At 44.4% G+C, this 19,299-nt stretch overlaps 1 protein-coding gene across 1 annotated transcript; it reads right to left on the bottom strand.

Annotated features, from left to right (window-relative positions):
* Positions 1 to 23: 23 nt before the first annotated feature.
* On the bottom strand, positions 24 to 11,066 carry SLC24A5 (solute carrier family 24 member 5). The gene is made up of 9 exons (XM_065412464.1): positions 10,937 to 11,066; positions 9,776 to 9,955; positions 7,669 to 7,752; positions 7,461 to 7,564; positions 7,029 to 7,129; positions 5,470 to 5,753; positions 4,512 to 4,718; positions 792 to 893; positions 24 to 346 (listed from the first exon to the last, which is right to left on the bottom strand). Exons 1-9 carry the CDS (start codon positions 11,064 to 11,066, stop codon positions 24 to 26), a joined length of 1,515 nt encoding a protein of 504 aa, XP_065268536.1.
* Between the last annotated feature and the right edge of the window lie 8,233 nt (positions 11,067 to 19,299).

The raw sequence follows: 19,299 nt of genomic DNA, 5'->3' as shown, positions 1-19,299 counted from the left end.
CTCAGTACAGTCACTGGCTAAAACTAGCCACCACAGACCTTTACAGGATTGTTCCCTATGATCCCAAGTTCATATAAAATTGACAGTATAGTAAATGCTAAGTACATTACTAGACAGATTGCTCCCAGTTTTTTATCTAACTTCCAACCATTCAGGTGAACTGCCAGAAAAATAAAAATAATGGAACAAATAAGAGAAATAGCTGTGTAAGTCAAACCACTGCTATTCACTTCCACAGGTGCTGATGTATCTATGAAGGCAGTTTTTATAAACCAAGGTAATCCCAAACACAGCATATCGAATACATTGGATCCTACAATGTTAGACATAGCCATATCTCCTTTTCCTGAAAAACAAAAAACACCGAGTGTTCATTTAATTTTATTGCACTGTAGAAAGAATTTTCTAAGCATCTCCCTAAACTACGAGCATCTATATCGAGATCACTTGATAAAGTAAGCTATATACCACCGGCTAAAATTAATCCTGTTGGAACACAATTAAACTTGCAGTTTTATAGTAGTCATAATTCTTGTTCAACAAGAATCAGACTTTTCCTAAAATGTTTGATATATTTTTTTTTAACTTTAAATTTTAGAAGGCTAAGCTACAATTGACGTTAGGTGAACTTCAGTATTTAATACTAATGAATTTTGTTTTAGACACTCAAAACAGTAGCAGCTTTATGACTTGCTCTGTGAACCTTTCAGAAATATCTGTGTTGAGACCTCTCTGCCCTAGCTCCTAAAACAAGTTCTTAATGGAGTGAGCAAGAATGCTGAAATTCTTACCTTTCCTAGCCACCAGTACGCTTGCAACTGTGTCTGGTATGCTTGTCCCTGCTGCTAGTAATGTAAGACCCATTACTGTCTCTGGAATTGCCAGCGTATCACCTGTAGTGAATAAACAAGTAACAACACATTTCATAGGTGAAGTCTGGTCCGAGGACACTGCTACATATGTTTTTACCAGAGAAAGAAAGGATTGGTATTTGTATGCTAATTCTAAAAGGAATCCATGCGAGCCAGTAAGAATTCAGGATAGCTTAACTTTATTTACTGAAATCTTACAGGCTTGACATTGATTTCGTTTAAACTTTTTTACTAGCCAGTGGTTATTTTACTAATGGAACAAGCACCTTCAGTAACATGATGTGGAATTCGTTTTCCGTTTGAAAATAAATATGCCCACTCAGCGAGAGGTAGGAGGCTATTACTGACTTCCTGCAGATACAGTAAAAGTTAGAGGTTTCTGACAATTGTGACACTTTTTTGAACTGCTGAAAATAGACTAATCCCTTGTGTTCTTTGGGCATTTTATCACATGAGTTCTGGAAGTCACATGAAGCAGTAACCCCTTTAATCATTCACTCTTGAAAAAAGCACATGAACTCCCTGGGAAGACATATGAAAAGACTTTAAATAGTCCTTACTACTGTACTGTCCAAATTCATTGCTGTGAAACTTCACTTCTGTCAAAAAATGCAACTTTCCAAGTCTTAGTCATACATAGCAAAATGCTAAGTAAAATATAATTGCAACCCTTCTACTTATTTAGAAGCCTACATTTCCCACAGGTACATACTAGTTTTCTCACATTAACTTCAGTAGCAGTACACTACTTTCTTCCCTGCTAGCAGCCATTAATACTTTGAAAATGGATTAACTCCTACTCTTCATCTTTCTGCTTCAGTTGCTTAACTAAAATTTAAAGATAGATTCAAATCCAAGTTAAGCAGTTCTATCTTTTGGGGCTAACCTTGAACAGCCTTTAGTTTTGATTTTACTGTCAAGCAGATGTTGTCATTTGTTTCTCCTAATGCAGTATTCATAAAACTTGGGCAGAAAGTTTGAACGATTTGATCTCTGTTTAAACTCTTAACTTGTTTTTTAATGGATAATTTAATTCACTTTACTGAAAAGTGTATTGTCTGCCTCTAAATTTTTTTGTTGTGGGCCTTTCATCCATAATAGTAAGCGTTTTGACAAACAGTAATAAGCAGTTTTGTTAGACTGAATTATTCAGTGGATTGTAAACTTAGGTGCACTGTAGTTGCATTCCAGATACCAGCTTAGGTCAGTTAGAGGCAAAACTTAAAAATAGGGAATCTAAAACAGCTGCTTCTCTGTTGGAAGGGATTGAAAGTGATTCTGATCTGGAATTTGTAATGGTCCAAACCCTCCCTCCCAAGATTAAGGCATAAGTGTAGGAAGAAAGTCAGCTTGTAAACCAAGAAGGCTAAAAAGTAATGGGCAAGACAAGGGGGAGCTGAAGCATGAATCTCTTAGCCTATGGCACAAAGTGCTAGCTTCTAGCCTTAGAAGGTAAGATTGGAACCTAAACGGAAGTGAGTCTGATCTCTTTCCTCACTACATAGTTTTATCAGCTTCATAGTTCAAGTGCAGATCTAGCCTGGTAAGTGACTATGTAAAGATGGGACTAATATGTACTAATAGGGAATTTGAACATAAGACCGGCCATACTGGGTCAGACCAAAGGTCCATCTAGCCCCAGCATCCTGTCTTCCGATAGTGGCCGATACCAGGTGCCCCAAAGGGAATGAACAGAACAGGTAATCATCAAGTGATCCATCCTGTCGCCCATTCCCAGCTTCTGGCAAACAGGCTAGGGACACAATCCCTTCCCATCCTGGCTAATAGCCATTGATAGACCTATCCTCCATGAATTTATCAATTTTTGTTGTTAGATTCTATTCGTATGCACCAGAATTAAGTTCCAGTATGTTAAACCTGTACAAACCCTTTGAAGTTCAGGGGCAGGATAAGTGTTAGTGCATTACCTTTTACAAAAACTGATTTATGAAAAGAAAAGAACCCAGGTTGAATATGCAGGGCTATCAAAAGCTTTATATTGTAGACAGAACAAACATAGTTTGAAGTCAGTGAGAGACAGACTCCCTCCCAATACCACTTTTAATCACTTTTCAAAGTAGACCAGCACTCTACCCTGTTTAAAACTTTGGCATACCCACTTTCACATTGTCATGGCTCTAACTAGCAGATCAGCAATCCCTCTCGCCTGCAATATGGGAAAGCTTGTCAAAGATTCCTAGCTCACTACACTAACTTACCTGCTTTTACCTAGTTATGAGTAGGATGTGTTTTATAAACAATGAGTGACTGTAGTAGGGGCTGAATTACCTCTATCAGTACACTAGACCACTTGACAGCTAGTTGTTTAATTTTGGTTGTATCAAACTACACAAACCTCTGTTGGCAGGATTGTTTTTCCTTATTTAAGATATTCAATTAGAATTAATTCAAAACCAATTTGGATGTGAATTAGTAGACTACATAGGCAGACTTAAAGTGAGCTACAAAGGAGAAATGCAAGGGTTGCATACTCCTCCCCCCTTTGCTTTTTGAGATGTAAAGCTTGAAAGGCTTGTCAGTTTTCAGCTTGTTCTTAAAATTTGAAATTTCACGTCTACCCTGAAAGCTATGACTGGAGAACTAATCAAGTTATGCCATGTGACTGAAAGTTGAGCAATTGAAAGGGGGAAAACAGTTTAATCAGCATTCAGAAACTTTTTTTTGCTTTTACACCTATTTAACTCCAATTGCTAAAACGCTGAGGAGACAGGATGACTTAGAGACTTAACACTTCTGCCCCTTCACTTCAGATGTGAGTTCATGAGACTGCCAGAAAGTACTCTCGTTTTCCCTGAGTTTGCTAGACACACATGATTTTAAAGGTTTAAATCTCTCTCACACACACACAATTCAAGCCTCCCCATCAGAACAGCAAAATAGGCAAACCGCAAACTTGTTAAGTCCCTTTACTTGTCACTAAAGGTACTAACATAAATTCATTTCTTTAAATGACCATTATTGATCTTTGCCTCCTAATTGATGCTTGCAAGGAAATGATGTTTAAAGTTAAGTGATAACTGCTCTTGTATGAGAGGAACTGAACCTTTATCTCCAGTCTTGGCAGATAAATTTGGTAATTTTGATACCTGCTTGGTAAATCAGTTTAAAATAATGCTATACATGTAATGCTGTTTAAGATCTTAATGTTAGGTAGAACAAATCCATAATTTTCTGAACAACTTGAGCAATGAGGTTGTAAATATTTTTTCTCAAATGCATTCATTGTTACATAGCCACGTGAGCAGATGCCCATCACCTAGATTGGGAAGGCTGATGGTGCAGCACAATGGTACAGCCAAGGTCAATTTTCAGAAAATCTTCTTCTAGGGAAATATCAGATGGAGAAAGGAAGTTAACTATGAAAACTTCTCAATACAGTCTTCAGGTAGCTCTGAACTAGCCCTTTTCAAAGCAGTAATAGCTGAATTATCTTGTCAACCACTTTTATGGGGCAGTGGGTGGGAGAGGAACTTCAACTATGAACATGCAATCTGAGGCTAAGCTTTTTCAGAAGAGTACCCTCCCCAGTTGTGGAAAAGGAAACTAGATGGGGAAAAATCATTCATTCCTCAGTGATTGAGTCAGTTGACATGATATAGCAGCAAGTAAAGTACATACCCACTATTGTTACCATCCATACAAGGACATATGTAAATGCAGAAATCCACACAGCTGACATGAAAAATGTCACCATGAACCAGTTTTTCCAAAACTGTCTTCTGCAGTCTGGTGTGGTCAAATAGAGTAGTGTAATAATAGGAAGAGATAACACCCAGAAAATTCTTTTTAAATCTGCTTCAGGGATGGTGAAGACACTTGGAGAATCTGTTGGAGATTAAAAGGTAAACCATTTTAAACTATCCCTGTAATGAGGCTATGTTTGTGTATAATCTGATAACCTGACTCGTAAGAATGATGGGCAAAAGCATACAAAAATACAGTCTCAAACAAGTTTTCCCTTTCTTTCGTCACTAGGAAAAGCCCCCTGAGTTATTTTGCTTACTTGAGTAACCTGAGCTTCTTTGTAATGGGTTTGTTTGGTGCTTTCTTAGTGAGTAACTAGGTCCATAAGTGAAGTTTTTCCATAGGTACCTGATGATTAGTCACATCAGGCAGTCACTTTCTTTTTTAAATTCCTGCCTCAGAAGCGTTAGTCAAATCCATACTATAGCACATTTTGTGGGGCTATAAAACTGCCCGTTTCACAGAACACCAGTATCACACAGTTAGTGCAGGTGGCAGTTATATCAAATGAAAGACTTATCAACTGAGCCATTGAGAAGTTTCAAATATGCACTTCAAAGAATCTCAAGGAAAGTTACTCTACTCATCATTCATAGTTCTTCTGTGGCTCAAATGAATGACTGCTTTGGCATTCTTCCAGTGGATAACTTTATATAACCAGCTCTGTGTTTTGATTTTGCTAAAGGTCAGATTCCAAGAAGGAATAGTAGTGTATTAAACTCAACTAGAGTTCTTTCCTAGTCTAAACCATTTGAAATTAATCTTACAATTTACTCAACCCCCGTTCCCATAATTAGAGACACACGTAGACTGGTAGAGGCTGTATTAATACCTTCAGAAATTTCATCAAGCCCATGTAAACTTATAGAAAGTTGTGAGTAGTCTGATTCATCATGAAAAATTCCACTATCGATTCTTGATTGTCGACAAATTAGTGGTTCACATTCTTCCTTCCAGCCAATTAATGGCTGCTGTTCAGTGTTTTCTTCCATAGCTTTTGCAAAACAAGTACAGCAGGGACTAAACTTCTTCATAATATATTGATTGATTTTAATATCAAAACACAGCACCAGAATATATAACCCATAAATCAGCAGCAGGGAAGCACCTTCATACCTAGAATAAAAATTGGATTTTACATAAAAATCCAACTCATTTTTATCTTCAGTTATTTTTAAAGAAATTGATTTTAAAAAAGCTGTTTTAGCTTAGTAATACTTAAGTGACTGCCCACTCAGGAGATAATTAATTGGCTTTGGCAGCAGAAGGAAAATAAGTGGAAACAATTAAACATATTTCCCCAATGCAGATTATCAAAGATTTCTAATTTACAAGGGGACACGTTATGTATAGATACCATAATGGAGACTAATGTTTCTTCTTATTTTACAGCAATTTGATTAATAGACTACAGCCCCCAGTCCCACACACACTTATCTGTGAAAGTATTCTATAGTCTTATAGAACTACTCATGAGTAAACATTTGCAAGATTGAATCCTATTATGTTAATCAACAGAAGGCATGGTCTGAGCTCTAGGAACTTCAGAGTTCTATTCCTGGGTTTAGCTAATCTGCTAAAGGCTACACAGAGGAACTTATTTGTAAAGAGAAACTAGTCCAAATATCTTCTGGTGCAACTCCATTGACTTAAGTAGTGTTGTCCCTTTATATTAGAACTGAGCCCACTATTTGTAAACTCAGCTCACAAGGATGTTGAGGATTTTAATGGTCTTTGAAGATAAAAATGCCAATGAGTGCAATGTATTTAATAATGAACATGGAATAATGACAGTTGGTAGGTGCTTCCATTACCCAGTGAAAGAAAAACCTAAAAATTCAGATCTCATGCATATTGCAGGCTAATTTCTGTGGGAAAGAAGAAAAGCGGAGGCTGAACGGTTCAGGAAATTGGTAATTAAAGACTAAAGCCTCTCCTAGGTTCAAATCCAATCGAGGTCAATATTGACTGAAAATAGTTACCATTGGATAGTTCAGCAGTACATATGAGTTACTCTGTCCATTTGATAGTGGACAACTGTCTCAAGTCAGGTGCACAAAAGAGGTTAAAGGAACAGACTATGAAGACTAATGGTTGTGCAAGGGAGGGGACACCAGAACAGGTTTGAAGTGCAGTGCAAGGAAGCCTATGCTGGTTGAGATTTATAAGCAGGAATCCACAGTATGGTTAATGTAACAGCCTTCATGAACACTGAATTCAATATACAATTCTTAAAGCCAACAAGATATTCATATTTGTGAATGTACAATACAATTAACTTCAGATTGGGATACTTGAGGTTAATGCTTGATGAAAAAGTGACAAAATAAATTTATTTTTACACACACTAATTTCCAGTCAACATGAACTTAACACAAATTGTGCACTTACCAGTAAATTCTGCTGTCAAATATCATTGCAAGGACTGCTGCTGCACTAATTGCATATGCCAAACAGTCTCTAAACAGTGGCCAACAAGACAGCCTCGAAACCTGCAGGACACAAATTACTTTTTCAAATCTGTTGTAGTTCTTTCACCAAGTACTGAACATGCTGCCTTAATGTTTCTGTATTGATATGTGACTAACTTGGTTCTTAGGAAATGATTTAAATGTAGTAACTCAAAAGTAATTAGTGTTTTTTTTTAAAAAAAAAATCTTATTGGGGAGTTATCTTCTGATTGATTACATGCTGTTTTGCTACTGAGTAATAAATTGAACTATTATCATACTAAACTTGCTTTATGGCTTTTGTCAGTAAACCATAGGAAGTTACAATTATTTGGCTCTAAAGAGAGCAGAATTAGATCAGTGTTTTACGTACCACGCTAGATAACAACCCACAAGCTGCACAGATACCAAGAAGGTTATAGATTGCAGATCCAAGGATGGTGCTAATTCCAATGTCTCCCTTTGTCACGAATACCCCTGTAAGCAAAATAGTGTTTAACATAGTTAATTTCCGCTGTTCAGTTTTTTTAGGAGAAGGGGCGATTATATATTCTGAATTGTTAAACAATTGTTCGTTTTACCTAGAAAAGCAGTGACCAATTCAGGAGCAGAGCTACCAGCTGCCATAAAAGTTGCTCCAGCAACATCCTGAGAGAGGCCAAGGGCTGAAGATGGAATAAAATAATTACTATTAAACAAAAGTTACACCTCTAGTCTACACACACTACTTACAACTAATGTGTAAAAAGTACGGTAGCTCCTTACATTACTGGGAACCACAAAATCAACATTCTTAGCAGAAGAAAATTAATTTGTGTTACAGAATAAGCTATAATACAGATGCTTGGAGACCTTTGAATGTCAGTAAGACAACTGATCAAGAACTTCATTTATAAACTTTTCTAAAGATGGGTGCATAGGTTTAAGTGTTGAAATAGTTTTTGCTCTAATATAAGTGCACAAGATTTATAAACTTGTAGGATTGGGACCTTTATTTGTGGATGAAAAATTTAAAGTTGTCAGATTAAATCCAAATTCATTGATGTTCTAGATGTTACTTGTTTGTATCTACTTTTGTGAGAAAAATACACTCAAGTCAAGCATCAGCAACTCAGTGAAGCATAAAACAACTGACCATTAGTTCCTGCTTCACTTACTTGCTGAATCCATTTGTAAAATGGGTATAGTACTACTTGCTTCATGGATATATTGTGCAAGGCTTAGGCCATGTCTACACTATTAAGCTTTCAGTGGCACAGCTGTTCCACCAACATAGTGTTGTGCACACTATCACTTATGCGAGTGAAACTTATGTCCTCCGGGGGTGTTTTTTTTCACATCCCTGAATGACAAGTTTTGCTGACATAAGTGGTAGTGTAGACATGGCCTTAATTAAGCAGCTTAAGATCCCTTGAAGCATAACAAAACACGAAGTTAACAGCCCACTCAGGACTGGGCATTTTACCCAGCAATTGTCTGTCTTAAAAGATGAACGGTTTTTGGTTTTAAACCACATTGTATTGGGATGAAGGAAACTTTAGGGCTAAGTTTACACTAGTTTTTATGGGAAAACTCCCATTGTTTCCACTAGCACATATGTTTGGTAGAAGAGGGCACCACTGTTCTTACCATTGTGTCCTTATGCTCTGGGAAATTGTCAGGTTATTTATTAGGTAAATTCCTGATTATTCTAACACCTTTGTCCCCCCACTGCTTAAGCTGATTTTAAGTAAGATATTGCTAATGCACCCAGCATCTTAGAATATAGGCACTTAGAGAGAAAGCCACTCTGTGCATGTTGCCCTTCTGTCCTGCTGCATGTGGGATGATAAAGCCAGCAGAGAGTGTTGATCATCTAGCCTGACCTGCCTAACACCAGCCTTAGGACTTCCCTGAATTAATTCCTGTTTGAACTAGAGCAAACCTTTTTGAAAAAAATCCAATCTAGATTTAAAAACTTCTAGTGATGGAGATTCCCCTACAGCCCTCGGTAAATTGTTCCAATGGTTAATTACCCTATTACAATGTGCGCCTTTATTTAGAGTCTGAATTGGTCTAGTTTCAGCTTCCAGCCATTAGATATTGTTACACTTTGCTTGTTACATTGAAGAGCACTGTATTATAAATTATTGTTCCCTATGTAGATACTTGAATTGTTAGTAAATCACCCTGTAACCATCTATTTGATCAAACTAAATATATTGAATTTCTTAACTCTTTCACTATAAGTAACGTTTAAAGGATTAGAAATCATTCTGTGGCTGTTTTCTGAACACTCCAATTTATCAACATGATACATACAAGAGGAATCCCATTGGTACTAGTGTGTGTTTGTTAAACTTTTCTGCAGGAACCAGTGTCCTGGGAAAAGCTATCTACCTTAGTCTAGGACATCTGGTACTTTCATTTTTTAAATCACTTTAAAGTTAATCACTTTATTTACAATATTTTTCTTTTTAGTGTTAAGCCTGGCTGTCCGTATTAAATCTCCTACACTTCTGTAGTTTACCAGCCTTAAGCCCACTCTGTCTGTACACTGTTTCCCAACTAAGCTAAATATTGAATGTTGAACTTTCTGCCCTCATTTCTAAGTTGCACTCATATTATCAAACTCTGCAAAGTGAATAATCTTGCCAATAGCGGTTCAATTTTACAGAAATGATTACTAGGACTTAAAAAATAACTTACATTCACTAATGCTCTCTAGAGAAGGAAGGAAGTAATCATCACACACAATGGATACAGCCATAAACATGTAAAGGATAATTATGAAATAGATAATGATCCCCCCATCTTCTCTCTCCTGTTGTGTAAAAAATGCATCAGGAAATTCCGATGAGGGAGGGGGGATGCATTGTGTTTTATTTTCTGAAAAGAGAATACAAAGGTCTTGTGCATATTATCAAATATTGTCTTCTCCCCCAGCTACAAAACTTTTGAGGATGTTTTCAATGGAATTCTGGGTAGGTGGAACATATGAACCTATTTTAAATGATTTGTTCTTAATTGGTGGAAGCCTCAGACAGAGAACTGTTGCAATACACATAAGGGGATAGGGATATTGCCAATGTTTCATTCCTGCCCGTAGGGTGACCAGCTATCCTGATTTTATAGGGACAGTCCGAATTTTGGGGTCTTTTTCTTATATAGGCTCCTATTACTCCCTCACCCTGTCCCGATTTTTCACATTTGCTATCTGGTCACCCTACCTGCACACAACACTATGAAACCTACACCAAGGAAAGCCAGCAACCCAAACTTGTTTCCAACCCTTTGCCTAATGAGCCTTTGACACACACCCCTTTATAGTGCAACCAATGTTAAGGTATCCCGAGGTTTCCAGTACAACTCTGTTTGACCTCCAGAAAGGCAAAAAACTGGGGTGGGTGCCACGTATGGCCGCAGAAGGTTTGCTTAAACTTAAACATTTTCCAATCAGATACAGGTCATGCTCAAGTTATCCTGGCAAAAGAAATAAACGGCTCCCTTCCAACCGCCGCGGAGGAAAACAGCCAGCGAAGGAAGGGGAGAAAACTCAGGACCATACTGAAATAGTTGAACGCATTTGCCTTTCTTAGCAACTACGCTAGTGTGACAAGAAAGGTCCCAGCTCTTTCCAACGCTTCCCCCTGGGCACTGTGTGCATTACGGCTTGATTAGCTGAAAAGCCCCAGTAAACCGAGCGGCCCAGGCGATGGCTACTTCTGTAGCTACTGCGCTTTTCCCACCCACGCTCCATCCCCGAGCCCCTGTCCGGCGGGCTCCCCTGGCGCACGGGGCGGGGGTTTGGAGCGGAGCCGCTCCCGAGGTGTGAACGCAGCCGGCTGACACTCCGCGCCCCCGGCCTACCTGTGTCCCTGCGGAGCCGCTGGGCGGCAGCGCCCCTGCGAGGCAGGTGAAAGGCGGCCAGAGCCCCCAGGAGCAGCAGGACGGAGGCTGCCCGGCCGCCTCTTGCCCGGTTCCTCCAGCCTCCCTTCATCGCGCCGGCCTCAGCCTCGCACTGAGCGGCCGGGGGAGGCGTAGAGGGGATTAGGGGCCGGCGGGATCATGTGAGGGGGCGGTTTTGGCCGCTGTCCCCGGGCGCGCAGCGGCGAGGAGGCAGGGGGTGGGGAGCTCGCCTTCTGCTGCAGCCCAGGCCCGATGCCGCCAGACCCGGGCTCGTTTTCCCGGCGGCTGGCGCCCCGGACTGCCTGTCCTGGGCCGAACGGGGGACGCACCACGCTGGGGTGCTGCTGGCAGGTGGGGCTGAGTTTCGGGTCCTCGCTAGTCCCGCGGGGCGGCTGCTCCCCTCTCCCCGGTTCGGCAACGAGCCAGGCCTGGGGCTGGAGTCCCCTTAGCCGAGGCTACCACTGCCAGGGGTAGATACAAGCCATAGCTAGGGCTCCCTCCCCCCCGCTTCTCCCAGGAATTGCCCCCAGAGGCGCAGGGCCTAGCCTGCCCACTGAAGGGCGCCAGGCACCAAGTGCAGCACACAAACAGCCCTGAAGTTCTGGGGGAGGCCCGGATCTCGCAATGGGTTCTGGGCCCCTGTGCTCAGGCACAGACAAAGATCTGTCCGGTTGCAGACTAGTGGCTTTAGCTATTATTACTAACTGCCCTTAGTTTCTGCAACTGTGGAGAAAGCATGTGACATGTTGGCCACCACCCATCTTGCACTGGTGCAAGCTGCTGAGACTGCAAATGTTGGGATGGGAAGGAGATTTAATGTAGGCTGCTCTCATACCAATATGACTATCTTCCTTGCACCACTCTACAGCCTCAGCTTAGTCCCATTGGGTTGTGATAGAGTTCCCACGCGGGGTGATGCCAATACCAAATTTGTGGGGGAAGAAGACTTCCATACCCGTCAGATGAATTATTCAGCAAGAGTCACAGTGAGACCAAGCACACAGGCCCCTGCTTCAGAGCCTGCAACCCAAACTTGTTTCCATCCCTTTGTCTAATGACCTTTCAACATTGAAGTCAGGTGTGTAATTGAAGATTAAATACAAAGCTTTCTTGCTTAAAAATGTATTTTAATAGGTCCCACAAAACTCTTGGCTACTCCGAAGGAAAAGCTGAGTTAGGTTTCTATCAAATCAATTTCTAAACTTAGTGTCCATAAATGTTTACTGTCCAATTATGTGAAATGACATTGTAAAGTGCCAATATTGTAACTAGCCATTTCTTAGGAGCAGGGCTAATGCTCACTCACATTTAGATATTTGGGCTTATTTCTCTCGCTAATTGAAAAACATTATTTTGCTTCATTGCATCCTAATCCTTTAAGTGTATTGCTCCTTATTCCCATGCTGTTTTAGCTAATGCATGATCGACCACCGTATAGTATGCATAAAATGTGATGGGGTTTAGTAACTCCACTGCAAAAGTGTGGCAAGGTGAATTTTTTTCCTTTTTATAATAAAAGAGATTGTGTCTACAAAACATCATTCGGACAGGGTGGAGACTGGCAATTAAAAAAAACTATTCTGAACCAGCCCAGTCAGCCATAATAGCTATATCAATCTCCAGCACCTCTTTGTCTCAATATTAAAAACAGTGTGATTGTTCTCTCCCAGAATAGTATAAGTTATAAGGGGCCAAGGTTTCAAAAGCAGCTTGTGAGCTTGGGTGCTTAACCTGAGACATTTTAAAGGGTGAGTGCTCAGTGTCTTCTGGTGTGTCAAGTTGGGAACCCAAAATTACTAGCTACTTTTGAAAATCTTGGTAAAAGCTTTACATTGTTTCTCTGACATGAAGAGAGAAAACCAGGGGGTGGAGATGGAAATAATCTTGGCCCGGATAGATTTATCTATAAGGAAACTTAAATCCATATTCTTCTGATTCCTGTTTTTCACTATGGGTGCATTTTTACTAGAGACAAACAGAGGAGGACTTTCTGGAACTGGAACTCTTTCTAGTCACTGTTTAAATTATCTAATTTCCTGCTTCCTCTATGAAGGTCAATAAAGGGGGTCTTCCTACACAAGGTCTCTAGCACATCCCCTGGGTCTCTTCCATAAAGGTAAGCTGATTGCTCACCCATTACACAATGAATACTGTAATACAGCTTTCTAGTATACAGTGTGTTTAAAGAGGATCTTTTCAATTCTATTTTTTTTATGGTATCTGTCTTTTATTGGTTGAAATGACATTTGCAGCTCTGATTGAAATGTGTGCTCTAACTGGAACAGAACAGCAATTCTTCTTAGAGTGATTGCTCATATCGATTCCAATTAGGTGTGTGCGTGCCGCGTGCACAGTCGTTGGAAAGTTTTTCCCCTAGCAGCACCCGTCGGGTTGGCTGTGGAGCCCCCTGGAATGGCACCTCCATAGTGCTCTATATATGACCCTGGCAACCCGGCGCCTCCTCAGTTCCTTCTTGCCACCAGTGACGGTTGTTGGAACTGTGGTGTCTTGCTCAGCAAGCTCTCCACGTTTCCCTAGCTTCTATCTACGTTAGTGTTTGTCTTCCATAGTAAGTTTAGTTAGTGTAGTGTTAATAGTTCGCTGTTGGGAGTTGGGGGTTCCCCTCCAACCCGACTGTGCTCTTCCTGGGGACTCAGGGCATGCCTAACTCCTAGGGGTTCAAACCCTGCAAGTCCTGCAACAAGCCTATGCCAACGGGCGACTCCCACGATGCTTGCTTAAAGTGTCTGGGGGAAATGCATCAGGCGGATAAGTGCAGGATTTGCAAAGGGTTTCGCCCGAGAACGAAAAAGGAGTGGGACTTTAGACTGAAGCAGTTCCTTATGGAGCTGGCACTTAGACCGCAACCAGCATCGGCGCAGCAGGACCCAGGACCGAGTGCATCGGTGCGTAGTGCCCTGGCAGCAGTAATGGAGACGGCACCGCGGAAGGAATCTGGACGAGACCCGTGGCACTGCCCGCTCTCCAGTGCAGAAACAGTCGGAGACGACTCGGCACTGTTCCCATTCCCTGGGGCAGAAGTGGCACTGGAAACAAGGTACTGGAAACCTCGACTTCGGGTCCCACCCCCTCTGAACCGGCTAATGGGGCGCGTCTCAGGGAGGAGCCCCCAGTGCCGAAAACTTTGGAGCCGGCACCATTGACTTTGGTCCCGCAAGGAGGGCCGTTGAGTCTGGTGCAATTGGACTCACGTTGTCAGGTAGTGGAGGAGGTGCAACTGCCTTCCATCCCAGACACATTTGAGGCTGTGAGAGACCTCATAGATATGACGGCACCGTGGTCCCTGGCCCTTCGTGCCAAGCCTCCGATGCCACAGCGTTCGGCACCGTCCCGCGGAAAACCGGCAATGCTCCGCCCCTCGGCGCTACCACCAGAGGCAAGATACTACTCAGAGTCCAGGTGCCGATCACACTCACGGCACCAGTTGTACTCGCGGCGCCGGTCTGACTTGCGGCACTGCTCCAGGTCCCGCCAGCACTTCCGTTGGCAGCGTCGATCACCGTTGCGCAGCAGGTCCCGGTCCTGGCACAGTCCGTCTTGGCACCATTCCATGTCATCGCGCAAACCCTGCTCGTGGCACCACTCTCCAGCCTCGCGGCACTGCTCCCTGGCCTAACAGCGCTCGGCACTGCCTGGGCTCTCGCGGTCTAGGTCGCTGTCTTCGGGCTCGGAGACGGGGTCTAAATATTCGGAACGGGCCCGATACAAGTTGACACGGAGCAGATCAGACATGGGTGTGGCACCATGGCCCACACAGTGGCAGGAGCCAGCACTGTGGCCATTTTGGACCCCTTGGGTGTACCACCAGGCCCAGGGCACCAAGTCCAAGGATTCCTGTTCAGTGGCGACCAAGACGAGGGTCCCGGATGGAGCGGCCAGTCGTCCCACCCCAAGGGATGCGGAGAAGTTACCAGTCCTACCACCTCCTCCAGAACTCACCCCTGTTCCTGAGCCTGACCCTGGGGTGGCTGACCCTGGATTAGAGGCAGGACAGGAGATACCGGAGGACCAGGAAGGTCAGGAGGACCCAGTTCCTACTCTAGCCTCCTTGTCTTCCTCCCTGGACGAGGCTGTGGCGGGCACCTCCACCTCCGGACCTCCCCCATAGATAGCCGTGCCCACCAGGAACTCCTACTTGGGGTGGCACGAAATATGAACCTGCAGGCCGAGGAGGTGCTAGAGTCCAAGGACCCTATGGTGGATATTCTGGCACTGGAGGGACCATCTAGGGTGGCTCTACCACTCATCAAAACTATCCAGGCCAATGCAAAGACCATTTCTCATACCCCGGCCTCCATCCCTCCCACTGCCAAGGGGGTGGAGAGGAAATATTTCGTCCCCTCAAAGAGGTACAAATACCTCTTCACACACCCGCAGCCCTGTTCCCTAGTGGTGGCTACAGTGAATGAGAAGGAGAGGCAGGGACAGCAAGCCCCAGCACCTAAGTCCAAGGATGCCAAGTACCTGGATTTATTCGGACGCAAAGTTTACTCCACAGGGGGCTTACAACTCAGGATTGCCTATCAACAGGCAATCCTGAGTAGATAGAACTTCAACTCCTGGAACTCGATGCTGAAGTTTAAGGAATTGATACCAGCAGAGTCCAAAGAGTAGTTTGGGGCTATTATCGAGGAGGCAAGGCAGTGGCAAGGACCTCTTTACAGGCCTCACTGGACGCTGCGTACTCAGCGGCACGCACCTTGTCCTCAGGAATCGCCATGAGGCATAGCTCATGGCTGCAGGCCTCGGGGCTTCCACCCAAGGCTCAACAAACTATGCAGGACCTGCCTTTCGATGGAGTGGGTCCGTTTGCTGAACAGATGGACTCCAGGCTGCATAGCCTAAAGGATTCCAGGGCTACAATGAAATCTTGGGTATGCACACCCCGGCAACCCAAAGAGAGCCCTTTAAGCCCCAACCACAGAAACAACAGTCTTATCCTCAGCCGAGGCAGGATCCCTACAGACGCAGGGGCAGAAATGGCAGGCGCAAGCCCTCCCACCCTCCGTCTGGACATGGCTAGGGCCCGACTAAACCTTTGTCAGGCTCAAAGCAGTCATTTTGAAGGTGTGCCCGAGGACGGAGCACCTGTCTTAGCACCAGATCCTTCCCTGTGTTTTCTGAACCGTCTATCCCACTTCTACCGTGCTTGGTCCCAAATAACATGGGACTGCTGGGTTCTTCGCACGGTAGAAGTGGGATATTCTCTCCAATTCTGGTCCTCCCTTCCCTCCCACCCTTCTTCCCCGTCCCTCTTCAGGGACCCCTCTCACGAGCAGCTCCTTATCCAGGAGGTGCAGGCGCTCCTCGCCATAGGAGCAGTGGAGGAGATTCCTCAGGAGCTAAGGGGCAAGGGATTCTACTCCCACTATTTCCTAATCCCTAAGGCAAAGTGGGGTCTCCGACCCATTCTAGACCTGCGAGGACTCAACGAATTCATGGTGAAGCTGAAGTTCCATATGGTCTCCCTGAGCACGATTATCCCTTCCCTGGATTTGGGAGACTGGAACGCCGCCCTCGACATCAGAGACGTACTTTCACATAGCCATTCAGCCTGTGCACAGGCAATTTCTAAGGTTTGTGGTCAACCACAAACACTATTCTCCCATTTGGTCTCTCAACGGCCCCCCGAGTGTTCACCAAGTGCATGTCAGTCGTAGCAGCCTTCCTCCGCAAGAGACAGGTGCAGGTATACCCCTACCTCGATAACTGGCTGCTCCGGAGGGCGCACCAGGGAGCAGGTGGAATCTCAGGTTTGGTTCCTCCAATTCGCTTTCAAGAGACTGGGCCGCCTCCTCAATGTGAACAAGTCAACCTTGTCTCCGACCCAGAGAATAGAGTTCATCGGAGCGGTGCTGGACTTTGTGCAGGCAAGAGCGTTTTTGCCGGACACACGATTCCAAGCCATGTTGAACATCATGGGGGGGAGGGATAGCTCAGTGGTTTGAGCGTTGGCCTGCTAAACCCAGGGTTGTGAGTTCAATCCTTGAGGGGGCCATTTGGGGATTTAGTTGGGGATTGATCCTGCTTTGAGCAGGGGGTTGGACTAGATGATCTCCTGAGGTCCCTTTCAACCCTAATAATCTATGATTCTATGATTCTATCATTCAAGGCTTCGGGCAATTCCCGACCACTACTGCAAGGGGTTGTCTATGTCTCCTTGGCCAAATGGCAGCCTGCACTTATGTGGTCTGGCATGCCAGGCTGAGGCTCAGACTGCTGCAAGCATGGCTTGTGTCAGCCTATCGCCCGGGACACGACAACCTGGACGTAGTCATGATGGTACCAGAACACATACTCGAGTCCCTCCAGTGGTGGCTTGACCCTCGGAGGGTGTGCGAAGGAGTCCATTTCAACAGCCCCCAGCCCTCCTTGTCCCTGGTAATGGACGCGTCAGCTCTGGGTTGGGGCGTGCATTTGGGAGATCTAGAAACGCAGGGCCTATGGTCTCAGGACAAGCTCTCCCGTCATATCAACATCAAGGAGCTCAGGGCAGTACGTCTAGCATGCCAAACTTTTCGGGCCCGGCTGCAAGGCCAGTGTGTGGCAGTGAGGACGGACAACACCACTGCCATGTTTTACATCAACAAGCAGGGTGGAGCCCGTTCCTCCCCCCTGTGTCAAGAAGCCCTCAGGCTCTGGGAGTTTTGCCACGCTCTTGGAACTGTCAGTGGATGCCCCGATTGCATTGCCACTCTACCGCGACCTGATCACTCAAGACCACGGTCGCCTGCTTCACCCAGACCTCAAGTTCCTCCAGCTCATGGTTTGGAAGCTTCATGGTTAAACCCCATGGAACTTTTGTGCTCTGAATCTGTAAGGGAATCCTGCTTGGCAGCAGGAAACCATCCACCAGGGCCACTTATCTAGCTAAGTGGAAAAGGTTCACTTGCTAGTGTGCCCAGCGTCACACACCTCCATTCCAGGTGTCTATACCACTTATCCTAGAGTACCTCCTACACGTAAAACAACAATGCCTGGCAGCATCATCCATCAAGGTACACCTTGCTGCTCTCTCGGCCTTCCATCCAGGTGTATCTGGATGCTCTGTATTTGCCAACCGCATGGTGGGATGTTTTCTCAAGGGCCTGGAACAGCTACATTCACAGATTAGACAGCCAGTTCCTATGTGGGACCTTAACTTGGTCCTCTCCAAACTAGTAGGGCCACCATTTGAACCGCTAGCAACTTGCTCCCTTCTCTATCTATCGTGCAAGGTAGCTTTTCTGGTCACCATTACCTCAGCAAGGAGGGTGTCTGAGTTAAAGGCCATCACCTCTGACCCACCTTACACGGTCTTCCACAAGGATAAGGTGCAATTTAGGCCTCACCCGGCCTTTCTTCCTAAGGTTGTGTCACTTTTTCATACGAGTCAAGACATATTCCTGCCTGTTTTCTATCCTAAGCCTCATGCCAGTAACCGCAAGCAGAGGCTGCACTCTCTGGATGTTCAGCGGGTGCTAGCCTTCTATATTGAACGCACTAAGCCATTTAGAAAGTTGAAGCAGCTATTCGTAGCAGTGGCAGACCGGAAGAAAGGACTCCCGGTATCATCACAAAGAATATCTTCCTGGATCATGTCCTGCATCCGCACATGCTACGAGTTGGTCAGATCCCAGCTCTGACACTTACGGCGCACTCCACAAGGGCACAGGCCTCATCGGCAGCATTCCTGGCCCAAGTCCTGATCCAAGAAATCTGCAGGGCAGCAACATATATACATACATTCACCTCTCATTACCCCATTGTTCAGCATGCTAGAGATGATGCAGCTTTTGGCAGAGCAGTGCTTCAGTCGCACTTCCATAACTCCGACCCCACCGCCTAGGTAAGGCTTGGGTGTAACATAATTGGAATCAATATGAGCAATCACTCGAAGAAGAAAGAACCGTTACTCACCTTCTCATAACTGTTCTTTGAGATGTGTTGCTCATATCCATTCCAAACCCACCCAGCTTCCCTGCGGTTGGAGTAGCCAGCAAGAAGGAACTGAGGAGGCGCTGGGTCGGCAGGATCATATATAGAGCACTAGAGAGGCGCCGCTCCAGGGGGCTCCACAGCCGACCTGACAGGTGCTGCTAGAGGAAAAACTTTCCAACGACTGTGCACGCGGTGCGTACACACCTAATTGGAATGGATATGAGCAACACATCTCGAAGAACAACAGTTACGAGAAGGTGAGTAACCATTCTTTATCATGTACTTATGAAAACTTGCCTAGGAAAATCCTCCAGACTTGTTATTTCACTAGCATAGACTGTGGGCTGGCCTAGTGATCAATAGCATCTGACCAGGCTGCTGCT

Source organism: Emys orbicularis, chromosome 10, assembly GCF_028017835.1.
Source record: "Emys orbicularis isolate rEmyOrb1 chromosome 10, rEmyOrb1.hap1, whole genome shotgun sequence".
NCBI lineage: Eukaryota > Metazoa > Chordata > Testudines > Emydidae > Emys > Emys orbicularis.
This window is presented reverse-complemented; position numbering and strand designations above follow the sequence as displayed.

Excerpts from the sequence above, each read along its gene's own strand:
- SLC24A5 (XM_065412464.1), bottom strand. The coding sequence starts at position 11,066 with ATGAAGGGAGGCTGGAGGAACCGGGCAAGAGGCGGCCGGGCAGCCTCC. Across the intron at positions 7,753-9,775 it reads TCTAGAGAGCATTAGTGAAT|CCCTTGGCCTCTCTCAGGAT; the intron begins GTAAGTTATTTT and ends TTCCATCTTCAG. Across the intron at positions 4,719-5,469 it reads GCTTGATGAAATTTCTGAAG|ATTCTCCAAGTGTCTTCACC; the intron begins GTATTAATACAG and ends AATCTCCAACAG.